At 43.3% G+C, this 25,179-nt stretch overlaps 4 protein-coding genes across 5 annotated transcripts; 3 read left to right on the forward strand and 1 right to left on the reverse strand.

Annotated features, from left to right (window-relative positions):
- Window positions 1-586: 586 nt before the first annotated feature.
- On the forward strand, window positions 587-7,989 carry LOC133159475 (activin receptor type-1C). Its single transcript, XM_061286501.1, has 9 exons — window positions 587-832; window positions 4,295-4,525; window positions 5,605-5,847; window positions 5,927-6,157; window positions 6,314-6,481; window positions 6,565-6,700; window positions 6,825-6,949; window positions 7,022-7,152; window positions 7,268-7,989. The coding sequence occupies exons 1-9, from the start codon at window positions 763-765 to the stop codon at window positions 7,391-7,393; spliced, it is 1,461 nt and encodes a 486-aa protein (XP_061142485.1). The 5' UTR covers window positions 587-762; the 3' UTR covers window positions 7,394-7,989.
- A 1,357-nt stretch (window positions 7,990-9,346) lies between these two features.
- Window positions 9,347-13,090, forward strand: cytip (cytohesin 1 interacting protein). Of its 2 annotated transcripts, XM_061286504.1 has the most exons (9): window positions 9,347-9,838; window positions 10,206-10,358; window positions 11,027-11,064; window positions 11,135-11,189; window positions 11,302-11,404; window positions 11,638-11,731; window positions 11,807-11,873; window positions 11,940-12,006; window positions 12,331-13,090. In XM_061286504.1, the coding sequence occupies exons 2-9, from the start codon at window positions 10,221-10,223 to the stop codon at window positions 12,768-12,770; spliced, it is 1,002 nt and encodes a 333-aa protein (XP_061142488.1). In that variant the 5' UTR covers window positions 9,347-9,838; window positions 10,206-10,220; the 3' UTR covers window positions 12,771-13,090. The 2 variants fall into 2 exon arrangements, with proteins under 2 accessions (XP_061142488.1, XP_061142487.1); XM_061286503.1 differs by lacking the exon at window positions 9,347-9,838 and having other exon boundaries at window positions 9,945-10,358.
- Window positions 13,091-13,764: 674 nt separating this feature from the next.
- Window positions 13,765-16,307, forward strand: LOC133159478 (ermin-like). The gene is made up of 3 exons (XM_061286505.1): window positions 13,765-14,185; window positions 14,584-14,778; window positions 15,343-16,307. Exons 1-3 carry the CDS (start codon window positions 13,942-13,944, stop codon window positions 15,639-15,641), a joined length of 738 nt encoding a protein of 245 aa, XP_061142489.1. The 5' UTR covers window positions 13,765-13,941; the 3' UTR covers window positions 15,642-16,307.
- On the reverse strand, window positions 16,303-20,699 carry LOC133159471 (polypeptide N-acetylgalactosaminyltransferase 5). Its single transcript, XM_061286494.1, has 10 exons — window positions 19,495-20,699; window positions 19,264-19,430; window positions 19,025-19,144; window positions 18,627-18,762; window positions 18,428-18,547; window positions 18,236-18,353; window positions 17,843-18,172; window positions 17,696-17,776; window positions 17,272-17,439; window positions 16,303-16,967 (listed from the first exon to the last, which is right to left on the reverse strand). Exons 1-10 carry the CDS (start codon window positions 20,382-20,384, stop codon window positions 16,827-16,829), a joined length of 2,271 nt encoding a protein of 756 aa, XP_061142478.1. The 5' UTR covers window positions 20,385-20,699; the 3' UTR covers window positions 16,303-16,826.
- Between the last annotated feature and the right edge of the window lie 4,480 nt (window positions 20,700-25,179).

Raw genomic sequence — 25,179 nt, forward strand, 5'->3', positions numbered from 1 at the left:
CTGGTGCGTATCTTCTGCTGAAATTGCCTGCTGAATAAGCAAAAAAAAAAAATTGGATGATTGCTTTTTACAAGGTGACACACATTGCCTTAACACTAGATAAACACAAGCAGCCACTTTAAATGCATTTCTAACGGCGCTCGTAAGAACCTGGGTGCTCTTCCAGTGCCATCTCCATTTTTTATCTCCGAGTTAAAATGTCTTAACACACAAAACGTATTGTACGTGGTGTTCAAATATAGTATGTCTACTGCATTTAATGAGCTGTAACGGGTTGCTAGAAAACAAATGTTCACAGTTAGATGGCACCCCCTACCACCTCAAAAAAATGCAATACAATATTATTATTTTGCAGCTTTTGCTTTAAAACAAATTCTGTTTTATTATATATATATAATAAAATATAATAACCGAAACTATACCAATATTAGTTTTATAAATATTTGTTTTTCAAAATTTTTAGGGGTGTTGCATGTTCCAAATAGAGCAGTCAATCAAGTTGCCACATCCACACAAACACATGATTGTGTGTGTGTGTGTGTGTGTGCGCGCGCTTCACATGGCTCCATCAGTGGTGTGAGTTTGTGTAATCCTCTTACTTTCTCTCCCTGCAGGGGAGGGCTGCAAAGCTCTCGCTCATTGCGTCGCACACTTTCCTCCTCTCAGTGTGCGCGTGTGTGTGCGTGTCTGTGTGTGTCTCAATGTGTACGTGCCGACCGCGTGGAGTGAGCAGAACACCAGTGTCCGGCCGAAGTCCTTGCTATGACTCGACCCGCCGAGCAGATCCTTCACACGGTGTGGATTTTGCTGTGTGGGGCGCAGCTGACTGCAGGTACCACACACACACACTTTAACACGCGCTGGAGGGCACCATGTCTTTTTGTTTTTTTCGTGTGTATGACACACGGACAAGCATGACCTCTTTGCTTTACTGTCTTAAACCATTAACTGTTTCAAAAGTAACAATCGCATTGGATCGGTGTACCTAATGTGTGCTGTGAATCACTCTACTGGACACTCGAGCAGGGGTCTCCAACCCCCGGTCCGCGGAGCATTTGGTACCGGTCCGCACAAGAAAGAAACAAATAATTGCATTATTTCCGGAATGAACTTTTATTTTGAAAGTTGACCGGATTCTCTCCTACATCTCGGTCACGCGAATGCTAGTTTGTCACCCACAAGCTAGCAAAATGAATAAAAAACAAACGTCTTTGAAAAGTTTCGTTGTGAAGGGGAAAAGGCCCAGTGATGAGACAGCTAGTCGACGACTCCCAAGAAAAAGAAACCCGCATTCAATAGACTATACCAGGAGTCCTACTGAAAATACGGCTTTATTGCAACAGGTGACGCTCACGCACCGAGCCCACTTTGCATAATATGCGGCGGGCATTTCTCCATTTCATTCGCTATATATTTGTTTTTGTGTTGTATCTTAATCATATTTGTTCATCCATGTTTAAACGTTACCATAGCGACCAGAGTCAAAGAGTCGTTCGGGCACAGTGGATATTACTTGTTGTTTGCACAATGTTACGATGCATTGAAGTTGTTTTTGTGCCAGTTGTATCATTTTACTTTATTGTATTTATTCGCCACACCTTAAAGGCCCGTAGACCCTAAAAAAGAAATTTCCAAGAATAAGAAAACTGGATTAAAATCTAGGCAGAATATCCCGAGATTGCCACAAAAGCAATGAAAACCCTGCTTCCCTTTCCAACATCGTATCTTTGTGAAGCGGAATTTTCTGCTGTTACAGTAACCAAAACAAAGCTACGGAAGTAATGGTGAGTTTTATTTTTATGCGCTTCGTATTTGGTTTTATGCCAGCTCGTATCATTGTATTTAATCGTATTTATATATTTATTATAAATGTATTGATTATTTATATAAATTTATTATTTATTCATTTATTTATATAAAGGCCGGTCCACGAAATATTTAAAAAAGTTAAAGTCCCAATGATCGTCACACACACATCTGGGTGTGGTGAAATTTGTCCTCTGCATTTAACCCATCCCCGTGTGATTTTAATCCATCTCCTGGGGGAGAGGGGAGCAGTGAGCAGCAGCGGTGCCGCGCTCGGGAATCAGTTGGTGATCCAACCCCCCAATTCCAACCCTTAATGCTGAGTGCCAAGCAGGGAGGTAATGGGTCCCATTTTTATAGTCTTTGGTATGACCCGGCCGGGGTGTGAACCCACAACCTTCCAGTCTTAGGGCGGACACTCTACCACTAGCCCACTGTGCTGGTAAACAATTAAATTAGACACGTGACCGGTCCGTGGCGCAAAAAAGGTTGGGGACCACTGCACTAGAGGATTTGTTATTTTGCTTTTACTGTAGCTGAACAGAACATTCATCAATATTTAACATAAGTTACCCGATGTAGACTGAGAGTCACTAGTGCGTTTTTCCTCAACTGACACTGACAGCAGCCCTACTGAGCGTTTAATTGGAAACCTTCAAGTAAGGTTATTGGTGTCAAGGAAGTGGGATGTCTTTGAAGATTGACTAATTAACAGTTTCGTATTTAAATATATATACATCCATCTACCCATTTTCTGCATAGATATTTTTATTTACTTATTTATTTATTTATAATTACCGTTTTTTTTTCCATGTACAATGCGCAAAATGTAACTAATTTATTGTCCTAAAATCTGGGGTGCGCATTATACATGGGTACAATTAATTTTTTTTTATCCAGATATCATACGGAGGCCGCCATTACAGATGCGCTTTCTTCTCTGCTCTTCACTTCAAACACGCTCCATACGAACACAATGCTCTCGTATCAGACGCTTGCGCGATCACCTGCTCGTTTGCTGTCACAATGTACCCTACACAAATCCGAAACATTTCTTCGCTGTTGAGTATGCTAGCGCATGCGCAGTGATACTGACCGGCAGAATAACATCCGGTTGTTCCCAAAGATGATCTTTTTCCTGAAATAATTTTACGTTTACGGACTTAAGTAGGAGTCAAAATTTGGGTGCGTATTATACATGGGTACAGGCTTTTTTCCAGCATCAACATGCCATTTTTAGGGTGCGTATTATACATGGAAAACAATGGTACTAGGTAATGAAATCAATCTACCAGTGCACTGTTTTGTCCTACTACCAAGACACAAATAAACCTCACACGTTCCCATTCCATATCCGACTAGCTCGTTCCATTCAGTTTAATAATCCTGTCAGTCTCACATCTTTCACTTTCCTTAATTGTTTACTTGCTCTTGACCTGAGTTGTTGCCTGGCAACCATCGGATGGATTTGGAACTTTTTGAGTTTTTGAGCTCCTTTGGGCAAATAAAATGCAATTCAAAGCTGATGAGGTCAAACCACAGAATTAGAAGAAGTGACTGGGTCATTTTGACGTTTCCATTTTTATGTGTTGGATTTTTTGCATGTTGCCAGCATGTTTCAAATAGACACGCGTGTGCTGCAAAGATGGTTGCAAATCTCAAGCTGTCAATTTGAATACAAATGAATACTTTCATATGGTACGTGATGCGTTTGGTTATCTTCTAACTTGGACCAATCAGATGCAAACTCAAATGTGCACTGCTATCCCATAGGAGAAGCGTATGTAGGTCAAGGGTCACCGCACACAACAACCAGCCTCCAAGGACCACTAGGAGTAGTCTGCTGGCCTGTTGGAAAAATATATCACCAGTAATGGGAAATTGTGATTTTCTAGGAATGTGGTAGCAGGGATAATTCTAACACAGGCAGAGAGCAACAGAAAATAAGTGTTCCTTGAGCAAAAGTAAGATACAATTATTTTTTTGTGAAATTTGCCAATTTCAATATCGCAATATTTAACACTTGCGTCGCATGTCGGATGTTTTCACAACATCGAGTTGCTCAAATTTGAAACTTCTACCGAATCATTCATTGCTTCATTGAACATGTCAACTTGAATGAAATGACAGCATGCGTCCATCATCATGGGCGGGACTTGTCAAACAAAGCCTGACAGCAGCTCCAAGCGGAACATGAGATTAGGTGGGTGTTAAACTAAGAGGTATTACTTGTGTTCCTCCACAGCAGCAGCAGTAGCCAACACCGCCGCCGCTTTACACGACCGCCGTTGCGTAACAGGTCTGCTTCCCAGCAAGAGCCAAAAAAAACCAACATAAAAATAACAATGCACATTTAGTGTTTTAAATAAATTCAACAAAACTAAATTGAATAAAAATGCGCTTTAAATTGACCCAAGTTTGTTTGTTTATTTATTTATTTGCCTTTTTGTCAGGTCCTGCTTGCGATTGTTTCCCATTTTTCTCGCAGGTCTCAAATGCGTGTGCCAGCTGTGCGACAGCCAAGTGTGCGAGACGTCAGGCGACGGCGCCTGCTGGAACTCTGTGATGCTGGTGGACGGCCGAGAGGAGACCCTCAAGTCGTGTCTGTCGCCGTCCCAGATGAGAGGTCAGGTCTTCTGCTATAGCTCCCCCAACGTCTCCAAGAGGAACTGCTGCTTCAGCGACTTCTGTAACAACGAGACGTTGCGCTTAGAGCCCGGTACGTTCGCGACCATCATTACGATTATTACGTTATTGTAAGGGAACAAGAATGTAATTATTTTATTCATATATACTTTTTTTTTTTTTTTTAAATAATTGGTCAATTAATCGGGTATTGAGATTTTCCGCCAATTACTGGAATCGGCCTCCGAAAAATCTCTAAGGGTGAAACCATACTAAAAACGTCCACTTAAGTGAAAAGGGGAACTAAACACAAGAAATTTTCTGATTATAAACAATGCTCAAATTGAATCACTGCTCTCCATTCAATAGAAAATCAGATGTTGTGACATACAGCCCTTGCTGCCGGACAACAATTGCGACTGTCAACACATATTTACAGATGTCGCTCGCGTCTGCTGCGGCAAAAATATCGCTAGATAATAAATTGCTTATGGCGGTTTGTTGGCGTCCTTCCCCGGGAAGTCAATCGCTGTGGGGTTTCCCACTCATTGAGGCCCCGGCGAGACGAGCTTGATGCTGATCCCACTTAGATCCTGTGACATAATAGCGCTGGCACAGGCTGGGCGACTGTGTTTAGAACCATCTCACGCACGCACGCACACACACACACACACACACACACACACACACACACACACACACACACACGTCTATTAATAAAACTGTCAGTCCAAGTGAATGGTCGGTGATGGTTGAAAGGGATTAATTTCACCTGCAGTTAGACAAAAGCAACCAGTAAAAACTGATTGGATTACTTTTTACCCAAGGTTGGCTTCATTATTTTGGACCCAGTTGATTGGGTTGAAGATCTTGGGCTGAATTGGCGGTGGTGTTTGAGTACTGAAGTTAATGTAGTCTTAATGTAAACGTATCAAACCTGTTCTAAAAACTAATCTTGGATTTAACATACTTAAAGTCATTAACTCGGACAAGGGTACATCGAGATGGTTTTCCAACACATGAGCGTGTTGGACAGCAGCTTGTTTAGTATTTAGGTAAAAGGCTGAAAATGTGTTGGGAAACTATGATGGAGTTCAAGTGCACGTTGGGCCATCAGCACGTTTTAGCACGTGTTTTGGCTAACGCTGAACTTGCCTTGCCTTTGGTGGACAGAGAGGCCTTTGGAAAGCGGCGACAGCAGCCGGCTGCAGTTGGTCGCTGTGATCGTGGTGCCCTCTTGCCTGCTGTGCGTTGGCGTCGCGCTGGGAGCGTTGCTGGTGCAGCGCCAGCGCTGCGTCTACGGCCGGGCGCGCAAACACGAGCCGGAGGAAGCCCTTGATGAACACATGCTCATGTCTCCCGACAAATGTCTCAAAGAGCTCATCTACGACATGAGCACCTCCGGTTCGGGATCGGGTAAGCTTCTCTTACAATATTCTTCTCGACTTGAAGTTTGTTTTTTTTTAGTTCTAATTTTTTTGTTTGTTTTCATCAGGGCTTCCGCTGCTGGTGCAGCGAACGATAGCCCGGACCATCGTTCTTCAGGAGAGCATCGGGAAAGGCCGCTTCGGTGAGGTTTGGAGAGGAAAGTGGCGAGGGGAAGACGTGGCTGTCAAGATCTTCTCCTCAAGGGACGAGAGGTCCTGGTTCCGCGAGGCCGAGATTTATCAGACAGTCATGCTCAGACATGACAACATCCTGGGCTTCATTGCGGCTGACAACAAAGGTAGTGTCTGGCTCCCTCTAGTGGCGTGTGAAATGTTTCATGTTCATAAACACTTGAACTTAATAAGCATGGTGGTTATGATGATGGAGTTTGGAGAGCTAAAAATTAAAAATAGCTGCTGGCTTTCCATTGCTCACGTACGTCTGCGTGTTCCAGATAACGGCTCGTGGACACAACTGTGGTTGGTGTCGGACTACCATGAGCACGGCTCGTTGTTCGATTACCTCAACCGGTACACCGTGTCGGTGGAGAGCATGGTAGTCATCGCTCTGTCTGTAGCTGGCGGCCTGGCTCATCTCCACATGGAAATCGTTGGCACACAGGGTAAGTCTAGCTAGCTAGCTATCCACACAAATCTACTGTACAAACACGTATACATATCTGTACATGTTGTGGTCTGTCTGCAGGGAAGCCAGCCATCGCGCACAGAGACCTGAAGTCGAAGAACGTCTTGGTGAAGAAGAACGGCACGGCGGTCATCGGCGATTTGGGCTTGGCCGTAAAACACGACTCTGGCACCAACCATCGAGTGGGAACCAAGAGGTTGGCCATGCGTCAGTGAACAGGCACTTTTACAACAGTATCCAGTCAAGGAAATAGATGGATGGAATTTTGCTTCATCTTTAACTCCCAGAAGAATAAAACCAAGTCCTGTTGTCTTCTGCAGGTACATGTCCCCTGAAATCTTGGACGAAAGCATCAATATGAGCAACTTTGAGTCGTTCAAGCGGGCTGATATCTACGCGTTGGGTCTTGTGTTTTGGGAACTGGCCAGGAGATGTTCAGTCAGAGGTGCCGTGCTTTCCGCCATTGTCACGTTCAACTTTTCCTTGTCAAACATCAATGGAAAATATTTTCACGCAGGACTTCACGAGGATTTCCAGCTGCCTTACTATGACTTGGTGCCTTCAGATCCGTCTGTGGACGACATGAGGAAGGTGGTGTGCGAGCAAAAACTGCGACCAAACATTCCAAATCAGTGGCAGAGTTGTGAGGTGAGATTTGTGCTCCTTCTGTACATCCCTTTTCTGCCACAAGGTGGCGCCAAATCCCTAACTCAATTGAACAGCTGTGCTTGATGTCTGTCTCTGTACTGTGTTGACAAGCTAGGCTCTGCGCGTGATGGGCAAGCTAATGAGGGAGTGCTGGTACGCCAACCCCGCCGCCCGCCTCACCGCCCTGCGCGTCAAGAAGACCGCCGCCCAGCTGTCGACCATCAGAGACGTCAAAGAGTAGAATCATTTCTCAGCGCCGCGACGACTTAGCCATGCTTGACCGGGACCACCCTAGAAAGGTACCGTCCCGAGCCCACGTTTTTCAGAATACAACCCAAGAGAGGTTGCTATCGGTGCCAAAGGATAGAATGAGATGCCTGTGGCATCTTAGCAACACTGTTGTGGAGATTAGAATCAAACAGGTAGAATAGAAACATGACAATGTATAAACCTTTGCTACCTCGCGTATTGAAGTGCCGGACGATTGCTCCCAGTCGCCTTGTTGTGCCAACACGGTCTTGTAGCCAACGCGGTGTTGTAAAAGGTTAGTGTGCTACTCGCCAAGACAGCCATACTTCCTTTTAAATGGCACACCTCGGACAATGTGTATGTTTTTCGCTAAGGATCTGTCATGAGAGGTGTGTTATATTTTGCACCCCAAGTCAACAGGGGTCAGCAGTGATCCAGCGCCCCTAGTTTTTACTTAATACTACTGTCCGTAAGAGTTGAACCTCTAATAGTCGAACACTATATTTTTCACAGCTCAGAACAACATCCAATTTGTTTAAAAAAAAAAAAAGATCCAGCTGATAAAGATTTAAATCTACCTCATTAAACCGCTAAAGTCTCTCAAATGAAAATGAATATGTACTGTAAATTTAAGACACCACAGAAAAGAGTCTTAACCCCACCTAATTTGTTCGATTAGGAAAAAAAGGCTATAGTGGTTTACCGCTAATCCCTTATCGAAAACAATGATGGAATATGTTCTCGATATGTAGCCTTTTTGGCCTGCTAGCTCACTATTGCCTCCTGAGGAGCACAGTGAAATTACAAGACAAGTTGGCCTCAACATTATAGTGAAGAATGTGGAAAAAATGAATTGTCTTCGTTTGTTCATTTTGTGTTTTTTAAGACTTATATACAAATGTTAAAAAGATTATACACAGTTGTAAGCATTCCGCTACCCAAAGGTGCCGAATGCTCATTTTTGGGACATACCGACGGCTCATCCACGAATGTGAAATGTATGGATTTTTCCACTTTGTGATTTTATTTGAACTGTCAAAAACCAAAGTTGCCTGAACACCTGACAGATGTTATTTGGAATCGGGAAAACATCGCGCTTTAAGAAGGGAAAAGTGCACACTGTTACTTGTGTGTTTTTGGACTTGGATATTGAACTTGAATCTCTGAGATGATTGTGGTCCACATCACGTTGAGCCATCCATTTTTGTGCACTCGTGTTTGATAATGGAGGAACAGGACAGAAATGTAGCAAATGTAAGCACATTTATTTGCAGCTTTTTGTCAAAGTAGCCTGATAAAGAAATGCAAACGCAGTATTGACAAATGCACTTTATTTGTTTTATTTTTTGGCTTGATTTTCAATCGTTCCTAACAAAGCTTTAGAAACTTCCATTGTGTCATATATGCTTTTCCAGGAGAGTCAAATTAATTCTAAAATGGAGTGATTTTTTTTTTTTACCACCACCAATAACGGAACACCAAGACTGTTGTGTTCATCTTTAAGGTTTTCAAAGTACTCACAAACGTATCATTTAGATTTGACTGCTGTAATAGTCTTTCCTGTGTATAATTGCATTGTCGCTTTTATTTTGCACTATTTATTAAAAGCGAGCCAATAAAGTTTTTTGGTGAGTGATGAATCTATGGTCCTTTTTTGATTAAACATTACATAAAGCTTTGAGCAATTGCATGTGGGTCAAAAAATTAACTTGAATTATTATCGGCCGTGACTCATTTTCGTCTTTCTGTTTTCTTAGCAAGTTTATGACGTGAGGATGTCCGTTAGACAGGAAGCCGTGCAGCAGTCGTGTCAGCGACGCCCTAATTGAGTCAAGGAGCTCAAATGTGGTTTGAGTTGCTGTTCATGGGAAGTACCTTTAAAAGATTTCCATTCATTTTAAACCCTTTTTTTTGCACGACACAACATAACTGCGGTTTTCGAGAAAAAATGGCGAACCCCCGCTATTCGTGGGGGATTGGGACCGAGCCATCAGTGGGATAAATTATCCTTTCCGCCGTGGAGAAGTTCCTAATGTTGTGGCCATGATATTAGCAAACAAAAGGGATCTTTGATTTACTTCCAAAAGAATATGCATGTGGATTTTAATCAATGCGATCCAGACAGTCACTTGGGACTTTGATCATATAATGACGCCATGAATATTTCGGGGGATCTCATTAAAGGGAGTGACAAATCTTCCTTTTGATCGTCCCCAAAAGACTCGAGTCTTTCCGCATGGAAGCACACTGCTAACACATTCTAAAGCTTACAGGGCGCGCGCAGGTGTTTGTCACGCTTTGCTTGCCCCGGACACTTGGCGCAGCAAATTGCTGAGACTGCTGAAAAAAAGGACAAGAACCGTCTCGAGTGGAAAGATTGCTTTTTATTTTCTCATCAGACCATGCAGCCGCAAGTAGGCAAAGAAAGTTTAAATGGGTAAGTAGCTTTAAAAAATAGTTGTGGACCCCCGCTATTCGCATTTCCGCTCATGCAAACTCACCTGTTTGCGGTTAAAAAGAAAACCCACATCGAATACTTTCTTTTGTTAACACAAATTCAAGAGCGAATCATGTTTCTTTTCGGGTATGATGCTTGGCTTCTCACCAGCGCCACGCACGTCAGGTGACGTTGACACGCGCCTTGACGCGTTTGGCTTTCAGCAGCGACGTGCACGCGCACGCCTCCGTCAAACATTCAACAGCATGCTGAACGCAAGCACGACTATGCTCTGAAGCAGCTCCACTTTCCCCCTCTTTCGGTCTCCATCCTAATCTTCCTCCTCCGCCCTCGGCCTGCCCTCCAGCCCCTCAAGTCCGCCATGAATCCCGGCGGACGTCCAGCCCAGGCCGGTGCGGAAAGGAAGAAAAGCTCCCTGTGGTACAGACGTTCACTGAGGGGCAGCAACGAGCACCACAGACACCGACACAGCAGCGACTCTCTGCCCAGAGCAGCCAAGGTAAGCAGGCTTGACTGAATGGAGCCTCCCTTTAAATAAAACAAACCACCACGTTTAAGACCAACTTGGTTTTAATTGAGTCTGTTTTGGGATGGAGCCTTACCTAAAAGTATTAAAACAAAAATGGATTTTAATTGTAAGCATGAACAATGTATGCGTTCATTATTTTGAAATCAAAAGCTATACTTAGCACAAATACACTGCACACTTAAGCATATTTTCTACATAGTAAATTGTGCTCTGTGCTTTGGTCTACTTTTAGAATAAAATAAATGAATATTTTGACATCAGATTTATTTAAAAATCAATATTGACATGCAATTAGCTTATCGCTAAGCTTTATCTTTCAGAATGGTCCTTTATTGAACAGTGGATTATCCCCGATTTACCGTTAAGTGTTCTCAACAAATTCCCAAGAACTGTGAATTTTTGGCCCAAAAGCTCGTGATTTCTTTTAATCTTATTTGTTATGTAACATTGCAGCATGAGAAGACCCCCCCCCCCCCACACACACACACACTCACTCACTTAACTGTGAGCTTAATAGTGACTCTTATTATGATGCAATTTTATTGTACAGCTCACTCCAAAGTCTTAATTTTGGTTAAAAAAAAAAAAAAGTGTCAAGTAAGCACATCATTAATGAATTTGCATTTTGTGTTTTGCAGCCTAAACATTTCCTGGTTGACTATTCTGATCCACAAAGGTAAAACATTAAAAATGTAAATAAAATGTGTTGTGTACAAACTGCAACCTTGACTTTTTCTCTTGCACAGAATCACAAATGTCCTGGAAAAGAAAGACAATGAAACATTTGGATTTGAAGTTCAGGTACAGCTAAGCATAGAACGGCTACCAGTTTAAGAACAGCTGCTCGAGCGTGCCCCAGTTTTTCTCAAAAGTGCGATTTTCTTCGTTGATATGCATTTTCCTGTTATTGCAGACGCACAACTTGCAGCTGAAGAGCAGCTCTGCAGTGGAAGTGTGCACGTTTGTGAGCAGGGTGGACGACAACAGCGCTGCAGAGACTGCCGGCCTGACCGCAGGTAAACGAGCTCACTTCCTCCACGTTTGACCCCATTTTACCTTTCTGCTTCTCATACTTTTCGTGTCGATTGCGTACAACTGCACATCCGTTATGAAAACTGCATGCATCGGTTTTATCAGAGATAGTCAAACACTTGTCAACCTTTAAATGGTCCGACTGACTGATTACAAATTTGACACCTGCGTCATCATATCGCTTGCCCAACATGTGTCTTCGTCAATCTCTTCACAGGAGACGTCATCATCACCATCAACGGCGACAGCATCGAAGGATTCACTCATCAGCACGTTCTCGATCTGATAGGAGAATCGACTAGCAGTTTAAAGTACCAAGCCACCCTTAAGTAACTGTGACCGGAAGGGGAAAACTTTTGTTAAAGAGCATGCGTGGCCTATTACAGGTTGGAGACAGTATGCGGCAGTGTGGTGAAGTGGATCGAGCTGGAGAAGAGGGTCAACCAGCTTAAGGTGAGCTTCTCTAAACCAGGACGATAGCAGGGCATTTGTAACCGTGTGTTTTTGTCTGATGCGTAGCAATCGCTGAGTGAGAAACTGCTGGAGCTGCAAGCGCTTACATTACGGGAACAACGCATCATCGGAGGTGAGATGGGTTGGGCTCGGCTGTCAGACCACAGCGCTTCCTTTTTCACACGCACTGACATCTGTCATCTGTGTATGTGAGCAGTTGAAGCGTGAACTTGACATTTGCAGTTGACTATTTACAAATTCACAAGATCAAGTCAATTCAAGGCACCACTGTATAGACATGGATAGCTAGCTAGCTAGATAGCTAGCTAACTAAATAGCTAGATAGCTAGATAGCTAGCCATCTAGATAGAAGCTGGCTAGATAGCTAGCTTCATAGATAGATCCTTCCTGTACTAAACTTTACACATACAGATACATTTCTGTCTTCCGTCTGCAGGCACTTTGAAAGAAAGCAACCTCTCAACGGATTCCTTGGAAGCTCAGAACTCACCGGTGCACCATCGCAGCCTCCGCTTATCCAGTGACAGCAGCTACAGGGGACTGGTGACGGACGACAGCGACCAGGGGAGCGTGTTCGGGGACCTGAGCTCACCCAGCCCCTGCAGCGCGGCCAGCACCACCCAAGAAGAGCATTTCTTCTCACGAAGGTATTCGTCCAGTCATCTCCATCACACCATCGGACGGTCCAGCAGCTCCAGCCTGGCAAGCAGCAGCGGCAGCAGTATCGGCTCGCAGTCGCCTACCTGGGATAGGGCAAGGATCTCCTCTTTGTTCGGTACCCTGCCCAGAAAGAGCAAACGGACCAACGTTCGGAAAAACATCCTCAAGTTGATTCCTGGACTGCATCAGAGATCGGTCGAAGAAGAGGAGCCCTAAGAGGTTGTCCTTATGCAACACCACTATCGCACCTCAAAAACAGAGATCCGACTCAAGCCGTGAAAACAGGATTGCTCATTCTGTAGCACATCCATGCTACGATTTTTAACACCGTAGGACTGTTTCTACTCGTCTCGTTGTTTTGCTAAGCACATACCACGTTCACTGGATTGTAAAAGGTGGCACAAAAGCATTATGAAAAGTTTTGAGAATGCACTGACTGTATCTTCACAAGTTCACAAATGTTCCCTAATGTCATTTTCTACAGAATCCTACTTGCTTGAATAAAAGAAGAAATGTGTTTCTTGCGCTCATCACAACATGGCCGCTGTATGGTTGTTAACCGCAGACGTTGTGTTCACATAGCAACCGGAATTGTATTTAAAACCCAAAACAGACTCTTGCACGGCATCTATGCAGGATGTGGGGACGAGATGTTACCACTTCTGTTTTCATTTCTACATGGGAGTTGATATTCTGGGTGGGCTTTGATTTATACATTTGCAGTGGCAAGAACATTTTTTTGACTTACTTCAACATGGCACCAAAGTACTGCAATGGAGCTCATCAACTAACTTCAACAAAGATGATTTACACCAAAATACCACAAGATGGTGCCAAAGCGCAGCATGAAATGGAAGAAAATGAAAACTGGTTGGCAAAAATATCACAAGGCCTCTAGAGCTTGAGTACTAAATGAGTGATTTATTTCAAGTTAATAACAGTCCTTAAATGTGACATCTGAACCACAATCTGAGTTCACTGTACATTTTCTTTTGGTAAGAAGTTCTCCAAAATGTTGGCAAGACTGCCTCTAAGACATCTTAGAAGTACAGTATAGTAAACCTATGGTAGAATGTTAATCGGTCACCCAAGAAAGATTAGGGATTGGGCACAGTCACTGTATATTGTGAAGCTCGAGTCACAAAGAGGCTTTGTTGGACCCTACAACAAAACCTCTGTTCATTGGTGAGCCAACGCTCACAAACGATTACGTTGGGGAGAGGACTGCCAAGCTTGACCTTGTACTACCAACTTCAAGCGTGGCATGAAGAGACAAGTTCCCAAGAATTTGAAGGACAAGCCTCGACTTTGAATGTTCGTTCATCACTGCCGTCAGACTGAAGGATGTTAACTTTATGAGCAAAGGCCTAAGAACGGTTTCTAGAAGATGGAGATGCAGGAGAACCCAGTGTTTCCAAAGCCTGTGGATCCCCAAGCAGAGGTGGAGGAGGTTGTAATAGCGTCGGAGGTACTAGAGATCATTTGCGGATTTGCTCCAGAGACTAAGCGCCACAACTCGGAAACGGAGGACAGAGATGTGTGGACGGTGGAAGAAGGAGACGACTCGGTATTCTACAGTGATGAAGACCAAGCTGAGGAGCATGGAGGACCCAACAGATCTCCAGATCCAGGCAGGTGCAGATGAGTTTTTAACAACCATGGGGTGAGTGTTGCAGAAGATGGAAAATTTAGGTCAATTTCCAATCAAATATCTGGCAAATTTAAAAATAAAATCCTCCCAAATGGTTTTTATTAAATTCCCACAAAGTGTGTGATTTATTTCCAGAAACCTTTATTTTGTGAAGTTTCCAGTGGAGTTGTGAAGTAGCACATGTTGCTACGATTTTTCCATTGCCAATGTCACCTGGTTTCCGGGTTGGGTCACGTGACGCTTTCGAGGACGTCAATTAGTCGGCGACAGACGAAGTGTCGGACAAAATAGCGGCTGTGAAAACGAATTGATTTAGCTTGATAGATTCGTGATTAGACTAGTGGAGACACGCATGAAAATTCGCGGACTTTTCTCCAGAAGCGGCGAGAGTGGACCGTCATTCTTCAGAGAGGAGTGAGGAGGCTCAAGTCGAAGAGCCATGTGAGGAAATCCGAGCCGAAGAATTCGAGGGAGATACCGAGACTCGTGCTACGGATGTGACGGACTCGCCTGATCTTCATGGCGCTTTGAAAGACGAACGAAAAAGTCCCGAGCAGAGCGAATCCTCAGAAGGTAAGCACGCAGGCTACATGTAAGCTTTATTTAACCGGGTAGGTCAGGTGAGAACCATTTTTCATTTACAGTGACGACCTACTCAAGATAAGAGCAAAACAATAAAACCAACATCTCGAACCGTCCAAAAAAACGTGAAAACAATCCGCAATAAATACAGCGATTAATGTTGAAAGTGATTAAAAGCAAGTCATTTTAAGTGAAAGGTGTTCTGCCGAATGTGTTACGTTCAAAGAAAACATTAGACCTTTGTGAGCAACGTGTGTGTGTCTCAAATGATACCTAAAATGATACCTAAATATTTAACTTAAACTATCTTAATGCCATTTAAAGAGGACATAATAAACAGTAGTACAGGGCCTAATATGGATCCCTGAGGAACACACCTTTGAGTAAGGAAAAGGATCTAAGAGATGACCCTTGACCCCCACAACAAACGACTAATCCAATAACTTCTGGAGCAGGCCAGGCAGCTCTAAGAGAGTCCTAGTGGAAACTAACTTTACAAAAATAGTCGTTTTCTATTGCTCCTGTCGTTCTACCGCCTCTTTGCTTTCATATAAGAGGACCGACCAGTTGAGCAGAAGCAGTCAGCTCAGGACAAGAGCTTCTCTAAGCAGCCGAGCTTGAGCTCCGATTCGGAGGACCCCGAAGTCCGCCATCGCTCCGTGTTCTCAGGAGACCCGATCCCTGCTTACGCCACTCTTCCTCTCCCCAAGAAGTCTTCGGACAACCTGGCATGCCAGGAATCCTTCAACCACCTCGCTGCCTCCAAATACAGCTCTTTATCCTACCGCAAGATCCGGCGAGGAAATACTCGCAAGAAAATTGAGGAGTTTGAGTACATCATGATGAATTTGTAGTGGAGGCAATATCTGTTTTCAAATCTAACTTCTAAAATCCAGGCTAATTGATAACGTGATTTGGTTTTCATTTTAATAGCATTCTTTGATAATCAGCAGTTGAATCTAAATTGGTTTAAAAAAAATGTTTGTTCACCGAAAAGGTGAGGAAAATAAACTTATTGTAAAAAGAAAGTAACTTTGACCCTAATATTTTGCTTTTGTGAGAAACAATGCAAAAACAAAAACAAGACTAAATCTGTTGTAATGACAACATGGTGTGACAATTGATAGTTGATTTTTTGTTCAGAATTTCAAGTCAGTGTTGCTTGACAAGGCTTGATGTTTTTTCTTTTTTTTCTTTTTTTAAAACTTTGACCCTTCCTGTTTTTTGTGTTTACAATTACAACTATTATTTTAATTTATTAATTTGGGCATTATTCAAATTTCCGGAAACTGATTTTTTTTTTTTTTTAACTTAAGCAGCTGTCCAAAATGCTGGAAAGGTGAGTTTGTGGGGGATTTGCCCCACCTTGTGGCTACTTTCCCAGCAAGCACAAAAAACAGGAACGGTAATGGTCTTTTAATCACCAACAGACTGGTTGTGAAGGTCAAATGGTATGTACCATACTTATTCTACACTGTAGGCTGGTGCAAATGTGGAATAAACACACGACTGCTATTTAATCTGGATTTCTGGTCATTTTATTTGCACATTTTTTCCCAAAACAAACCACAACAAAACCAAATTTTGCCTCAGACTCTTATCGTTTCAGGTAAACAGCGCTCTCTTGTGTCAAAAGCACAACTGTACAAGGAGAGCGTTCCAAGCACCCAATTGATGCAGCGTTTAAAACCACAGAGTAAGTAAACCCCCTTTAAAAAAGTAACATCTCAGTTCTTACCCGTTTAAGACAAATTCAATTCAAAAAGTTTTCAGTTACCATGATGTAGTCTGAGACATTCACAGGATACAAACCAGGCACCAAAGTTGTTTGCTACATTTTGTGTAGAGCTTTAAAAAGTCAAACTCAACCACATGGGTTTAAATTTTAAGAACCCGTAGAGGCAATGGAGTGGTAAGAAAAAGACGGCAGTCTGTAGAAAAAGGTCATGACACCATTGCACATTTTCACTGTCCCTGCGTTACATTAAAAAAAAAAAAACACTTATTCCCTATTTTGTATATCCATTTTGAGGATATTTTCACTCAGAGTAGTAGTTTGTGAACTGCCATTGCTGGAAGAGGTTGTTGGCGTTGCAGGGGGCGAGGTGAAGGACGGCCTCTTTTGCTGCTGCTTCCAGACACATTTGCTTGGAGTCCTTCTCGACCATCAAGTGCTCTGGCTGAACAAAGACGACAGAGCAATCAGGATGTGACGCGATGTTGCTGTTGACAGGTAACTTTTGACCCCCCCCCCCAAAAACACACCCTCTTTTTTATTATTATTTCAACAGGACATGTAAACAAACCCTCATTGACAAACCGATTTTACAACTCAATTGTCAAATCTCCTCTTGTATAAGCAGTTGACAAATGGGATTAAGGGATTAAGTGGCAAACATCCAGTCTGGCTGGAAATTCAGGTCCCTGCCTATAAAAGCCTAAGTGTGGCGTAGCCTCGAGTTGCGGGCCAAAAACGTAACTTACCAGTTTGGACTGGGAGGATTTGTGTAGCCAGCGTTGCGGTTTGTGGCTATTGCTGCTTCTGCTGTCGCCGCATGGCTGTAAAGTCAACGAGTTTTGTTTGGCGCCGGGCTCCAAGCACACATCCTGCTGGCGGACCTGCTTCAGCCACGTGTAGTTGAAGTGCTGACTCTGCAAAGACAAAGGTAGTTTGTGAAAAAGCAAGCAAATTTCTGATTCTTTGTGATGAGCCACATTTTTGAGCGACACAAAAAGTTCACATCTATGCTTGAGTAGAACCTTTTGTTAAATTATTGTCAAGGTCCAGCTCATTTTAACAATCCCCATTAGCAAATGTTTACATTTGGAGCCTCCGCCCATTTGCTCAAGTCGTCTTTGTTCTCCAAGTAACCGGTTTCCCGCATAGCCTAGCTTAAATTAAAGCTACCTGACTGCTGAGATGACACGTGTCAAAGACGAGAATGCCATTTTGGATGGAAAGACAACTCCTCAATCCTCGATTGAAGACCTGCGCACAACGGGAGAAACCTTGAAAATCAGAATTTAACTCCAAGCGGGTCACCGCTCAACATACCAGACCCGCAGCTTTGACTAAAGGAGCTTCTAACTCGGGATAGACGTTGTCCAGGTACCACTTGAAGCTCTTGCATTTGAGCTTGTTTCTCTGCTGGATCTGCTCGGTCAGGTTGCCGATGTCCATGAGAGGTTTGTCCAACAGGTGCAGGTTGCCGTGGCCGTAGAATAGCTCCTTGTACTCGTCCATCCACACTTCGGCCACCCGGGCCAAGTTGCGCTCCACCGTCCTGTGCCGGTCCAAGGGGAACTGATACGGGTTCTGCTCTCGGAAAATGTGGCCCACCCGCGAGCAGGGGATGATCTCGATTTGGCCCCCGCACATCCAGACCTGTCAGAAGGAACACTTGATGAGGTGGCCGATAGCTTTGGTTCCAGACTTTTTGGGTACTACCTTGAAAGAAAGCTCCATGTTCTCCCCTCCCCACACCTCCAGGCCGGGATCATAGGCGCCCAGTTCATAGAAGTATTTTTTATCGATGGAGAAAAGCCCTCCGGCCATTACGGGGCATCTGTGAGGAGGGAAATCGAAGCGTGAGCGACAGCCAAGAAGGGGGGAAAAAATGCGAGCGGGTGTTTTGGGTACCTGATGGGATCGGCCGGCGTCATGTTGTTCTTCTTGACGTACTCTTCTGATAGGGCGTTCCAGCCAAACACGAGAGGCCAGTGGAAAATTCCTCTCTGGAAGTTGTCAACCAGCTTATAACTAAGGGTAAGACAGAAACTTGTTTGGAATTGGTGCTAGAGAACCCAAATGGACTTCATTTTCCTCTGACGGGGGTCACCTTAAGTCCTGGTCGCTGATGACTTCGATGACGGGACAGGGTACCTTGGTGCGGTCAGTGCGGATGCGCTCCAGCAGAGGCTCCAGCCAGCCCATGTTACATTCCACGTGCGAGTCCAGGAAAGTCAGAACGTCACCTGAGAGCAGAACAAACTTCCGCTTTGAAAAGAGTGTGAATTATTTTAGGATTCAAATCAGTAATTTTAGCCTCTTATAAAAATGGTTACCATAATAAATGGCCAAGTCATTTTTAACCTACTGTTGACCACAACAGTTAAAAAAATGGTTTTCAATTTTTTCCCAATTGTCAAAAATGCACAGTAACTAAAATTGGCCAAAACAATTATTAACTAAATAAAATAACCAATCAAATAATTTCAAATCAAAACCAGAACGTACCTTTAGCAACAGCCGCTCCAGCCATCCGGGCCCTGATGAGGCCTTGACGCTCCTTCAGGTGAATGACCCGGACCTTGGGGAACTTTTCCATGTACTTGTCAAGGTTATCCTTGAGGTAGGCTGAAAATCAAATCAAATACTCTGACGGATGACACACAAAAGTAACATTTGAAATCACTGAAGTAACTCAGTTACGTTCGTTAGCAAGTCATCAGTTTTTAAGGTCACGCCAAACTTACGTTTTTTGCTGAAGTCATCCACGAGGATGATCTCCTTGAGGAGATGCGGCGGCGACCGATTGAGGACGCTGTGAACGGAGCGTAGCAGGGTGGACCACACTTCGTCCACAAAGCAGAAGATCACGCTGGTGGACGGCAGGTCGTCGTGGATCATGTTGCGGGTGCAGCTGTTGGAAACGGAGTTTTTGTTAAGACTGTGTGGAGTGTGTGGGTGGGTTGTATATCTCTCACATCTCAGGCCTGGTGTCAGGAAGGGCACGGTCCAATGGGATCAGCTCGCTTAGGTAGACATTGAATTGGCCCTCGTGCCACCTCTTCTTCACTATCAAGTCCATTTCGCTGGGGACAGTCCCCGCCAGGCCGTACTGGCCGACGGCTTTCGGATCTCTGGGGGCCGCAGTCAGGTCGATAGACAGAACCTGGTGAACACTTGCCTTAACGGAGTGGGTGTCTTTCACTTGGACCACTTTGATGTTATTGTCTAATATCTCTCCATTTTGTTCGTCCCGCTTCACTGAAGAAGTGTTGCGTGGTCCTTGAACAGGAAGTTCTTCAATTTGTTTCTTCGCCTTTCCAGGTAGTTTTTTAGCATCCTGGTGCCGATTGGACGCTTGAAGTCTTATACTTGGAGTTGCCTTCACAGGTTCGAGCACCTCCTCCGCTTTAAGTGCAATAGAGTCATTTTTTGGTGCGGCAATCAAAGACAAATCTTGAACAACTGCATTTGGTTTAACCTGACTGGCATCACCTTGAACAACTGCATTTGGTTTAACCTGACCGGCATCATCTTGAACAATTGCATTTGGTTTAACCTGATTGGCATCATCTTGAACTTGCTCCTTTTCCCGACGTCTGGAAAGTTTGACCGGTTGGGAATTCCTTCTGTCCGACTTTTCGTCCTCCCCATTCACGCGTGGCTCCCCTAAACCCCCCTGGGTGACTTTGTCCTGGTGCCTGGCCAACCCCTGCTCGAGGATCACTTTCTCCCTCATTAGACGACTGTTGGCGTCACCGTCGGACATGCGGAGGACTGCCATGTCCAACAGCAGCCAAATGACAGAAGCCACGAACACAAACCCAAGGACCCTCCTGCTGCTCCGCAGGTACCTCCAAATCATCATGGGGAATAAGATGTCCAAGATGTCAAAGTATCACATCAAGTGGGCGGCAACTGTCTTCTCGGTTCAAGTTTCTTTTCAACAAAGCTGTTAGCTGCCTGCGTGGCATGCTACAAAACACTCATGGGACGTCAGGACAGTGTTAGTCGAGTAACACAACAACGTCCCTGGAACAACTTATTCCACATCAGCGTGTCCCGACTTCCGATCGTCGCAACAAATCCAAAATTAACTACCCCCCCACCCCCCACTCAAATTGTATGCGTCGTCATGCATGCGCTTCAAAGCGTAGTTCACGTCCAGCGCAACTCTGATTGGGCAAAAAAAAAAAGCCCCGAGGGAACGTCAAGGTAGCGAGCGACTAAAACAGGAAACCAAGCCTTTGAATTTCAAAATAAAACTCTGGAATGTTCCACGCTCAGGCGACATCAAACTGGCTGGAAAAGGGCGACGGCTTTCAAACCAAAGCGAAGTTTCTTACGTGTTGTCAGACCTTGAACTTTTACTAACCTCCAGTCGATGAGTTACATATGACAATGTTTGCTTTAAATCGGCAAGACAAATGTACGCAAAGACATGGTGCATACGGTTCACCAAAGAGTCTGGTAAAACCTGTCGCGAATTCCGTACTCCGGGATGGCTTTAAAATGCGGCCTTACTTGTTAAGAGACTAATTATCTCCTTTCTGGTAAACATGGCGAATAATTGTTTCTGTCAAACTAGTCGTGCAGAACGGCAAAGTCAAAAGAGTGCAAACGCTACGCAAGAATCTGTCTGACTGTCTGTCCTAATCAAACCCATTTATACTAATCTGTATTATTTACATTCGTATCAAATCCATTCTACCTAATCAATCTTATTCAATCTGATGCACCCTATTCCTGTCATATAATCTATTCCATTTTAAGATATGTAATTTTATATCTAATTTATATCTAATTTAATTTTTCAAGGTCTGTATGTCTGTCTTGGTAACATAATACAAAAACGCAGTTGCTGAGGAGACATTTTGTTCCAACCCAACTAAACATAAAGATAAGATTGTATTTGCATCCCGACACTCCTCAGTCCAATATTCCAATAGTTCACCCATTGGATTAAAAACCTGATTGAATTAAAAATCCTTCATGTACACACCCCATTTGGAGTATCAAGAGTTTATTGTGACTGTGAGGGGTGGTCTATGATACCATTTATTGATACAATGATCGGCGGCCTAAAAACACTTGAGCCGACATGTCTGAACAAACTACGCAAATAATTTGTTTCAAGTTGAAACGGACAGAGCAATGTTTTGTCGACACGCAAATCGCTATGGCCTTCTACGACTATTTGGTTAATCTGCATGATGCATGAATACGCAAATCCTAATTCGCGCATTATCCAGTATATATCGTATGCAGGCAGGCCCACATGTACAATCGCATTTGTAAAAGGCATGTTAGTGCAGCCATTAGGCGGCGATTATTGGAGACGACCACAGGTTCCCCCTCTTCATCAGCCGGCCTCTCCGGGGAGTCCCCTTGGCTTCGTGCAGACTATTAACAGCGCCATGAGGAGGGAGGGCAGTCGGGGCTCCCGCGGTGGCTGCCCTTCGCCGCACTACACACGCTTTCATTAGTGTGTGTGAGCGCCATGATTGGCCTCGGGATGAGCCCCGGGCAAAGTCTTCGGTGCTTTCATGGGGAGCAAAATGTATTCATGCATTCACACGGTTCAACATACATGATGGCATCATTAGCTCAACATGTATTTGGTGTTAAATTGAACGGGTTGACAAGGTCGGGGGGGAGCACGGAAAGTAGTATATGCAGGATGTATAAAAGTTACATTTCCAAGTAGTCAATGTGGAGAAAAAAAATTAAGTGACAGTAGACAAATAATACAAAATGACGAGGTCTTCTGCATTGTCTCCATATTTGGGACTGCTATTGTGTAATCAACAGACTTAATTAAATCATATTATAGTCGGCAATTAAAAATAAAATTCTGTTATTTTTACATTTTAAAAATCTGATGTTATTGGTTCTCCCTGATATAGATCCAATCAATGAAAATGGCATCCTGGAAGATTTAAAGTTTGGTTTAAAGAGTGTTGAGTCATCAAAAGTTGCATCATTTCTAATAAGTAACACAAGTTGACGTGACTTTCGACACGAGGGATTACGCAAATGGTGATGTGACTCCGGCTAGTGTAAAATTAGCCAAATGTGCGCTTATGATACTTTTTAGAAGCTGTTAATTAGGCCTAATTACATGTACAACATGCAGCGTTTACACAAGGGTCGTGTTTTGCTAACACAACACGCTTAAGTCTGACCCACTGACATTTTCATCTCCAAATTATGCACATTGTGCCAATTAGATTCATTAGAGTGTTGGTTAAGAAATATGGCTCGGGGAGGTGGTTCTAATATTTAGCTATGTGATGTAATTTCCCTTCATTGTAAAAGCCAATTTGTTTCATCCCAGTGTGATGTATGCAGTTTGTTTGCGCCACTAATGAAATATGATTAGAATTAGCGGATGTACAGCTTGACAGATGTTCCTTAATTGTGCAGACCTTTGCACGATTAACTTTAAATCAATTACATGCCCAGTTTCTGTTTGTGCTCAAGATATTGCACGGGAAGGGGAATGACCGATAATTCCAATGAGCAATTATTCCTAATTTGTGCTAATAACACCAAGCACACAAACAACTTTTGAGACTTTCTTGAAACCTACCGCCAAGCGAGTGCGGTCAGCTGGCTTATTTTTATTTTCAATTTTAATTGTCCTCTAATGTGCTCTAACGTTATAAATGTCATCAATCGTTTACTGCATCTTTTGAGTATGCAGCAGTGACACATTTAATATAATGTCCGCTCCCTCAATTTATTGCTTCTTATACTAATATTTGATCAGTTCAATCTTTAAATGATTTTACAGCCCCCCATCATTTTCCATGGCTAAGAGGTGAGCACACAAATTTACTATCACTGGACTGATTCGCCACCAGATGGCGCTTTTGTTCTGTTCCTGTTTAAAACAAAGTGCAATTTGGCGCACGTCACCGGAGCATCTTTCTAAATAAAGGAGTAAAATATACTAATATGTACACTTATAATATTTGTAGTACTTTACAGTATGCAGTCATAATTCTACAATAATTTCTGTTTAAATAAAAAAAAAAAAAGAAAGAAAATACATTACCCTATATTGTTCAATCAGTGGGGTGTCCATCAAAAATGTGCATTATATTATGCGGTTATACTTGGATACATTCTTTCTGGAACGTAATTCTTATTTGTATGAAGGCAATGTTTTACACTGTAAGCAAAAACAGCAGCCCTGTTGAAAACATGCGCAGCCTTTTGTGGCTTTCCTTTCAGGTGACATGAAGCCGATGCTAATTTGGCTCACACCGGACATGACTTAATGTCCGACATAAAAAATAACTACATCATTTGTCTCCGTCCAGAAGGCTGACTTGGCATGGATAGCAGCAGGAGGCCTAAATGTCACTCTGTAATGAGTTCTGGCCAAAGGTACACAGTTAGGACAGTGCCCGCTGGCACCTGGGATGCCCACCGGCTAGCGTTTTAGCCCACAGCCATTTGGACCGGTCCCGGCCCCCCTTTTGCTTTGCTACACGACTAGCATCGAAACACACAACAAAAAGTTTCACCGTGGTCAAGTTTTGCGTATCTTCAGCGTAGCATAATTTAAAAAAGTTTGTGGCCACCTCTGGCATGCGCTAAGCTAAGAAGTGTCAAAACACAACACCTTTTTGATTGCGCAATCTCATGTCGTTAGTATGGTAAAGAATGGACGTGATCGCGAAGGATGTCAAGGAACTTGACTGCCTTTGTTTGGCTGACTCTGAGACAAATTGGCAACATGCTGGCTTTATTATCTCAGAAGGCACAGGGAGATGAAGCGCTACGTTGCAACCGAAATTAACTTCCCATTTCCCGCTGAACGGAATCAATTTCAGCTCCTTTATGTTACTTTGCATCCACCTTTTGTCTTGTTGCCCAATCTTTGCCGTGTTTCTCTCATTCATCTGTTTTGCCCTTTGCTTGATCTGATAGCATTAAACATATAATTAAGTCATAAAGGATGGCGACTGATGAGTGGAGCAGATGGTAATTGCGTCTTACATTTGAATGAAATGATATGCATTGCGACAATTTACAGCCTTCGCCTCATATTTTATTCAGCAACCTTTTTATCTCTTTTCCTGCGGAATTATTCCGCAATAAATTTAGACATCTTATCAATAGCCGGAGTGATAGTGACGGCAACGAGGGAAAAAATGAGGCCGCGCTTGCTTTTTGCGCTGTTTAAAATAATTTTCCATAATAAAGGAGCTATCAGAGCTGCTGTTGCGATTTCCAGCAAGGTGTGCCGAAATGCCAAAAGGACATTCAGAGATGTGATCAGATGTGAAACTTAACTTCACAGCTTGCAGTCGGAACTTTGGTACGCGTAATCGTATGTTGATGTTGAGGGTCACAGGTGAGCGTGCTTTTGTTTTTGTAGATTTCAGTCGAAGATCATACAAAAAGTTGAGATCACAATCAATTTGATCACTGGAAGAGTTGATTCATTTCAGTAATTCACTTCAAAAAGTGATGCTCATGAATTACAAAAAAAAATCTTGCTGAAAATGTTGTTTTTCTAGATTTTTAGAAAAAACAAATTGTCTGCTAAGTTTTATAACCACCAGTGATATCATAAAATGACTTTAATTTTCCCTCCCAAGTTAACGTGATCTACTCCAATCTACCATTTACATTAACCACTGGCATCG

This window comes from Syngnathus typhle, linkage group LG9 (assembly GCF_033458585.1).
Source record: "Syngnathus typhle isolate RoL2023-S1 ecotype Sweden linkage group LG9, RoL_Styp_1.0, whole genome shotgun sequence".
Classification (NCBI taxonomy): domain Eukaryota; kingdom Metazoa; phylum Chordata; class Actinopteri; order Syngnathiformes; family Syngnathidae; genus Syngnathus; species Syngnathus typhle.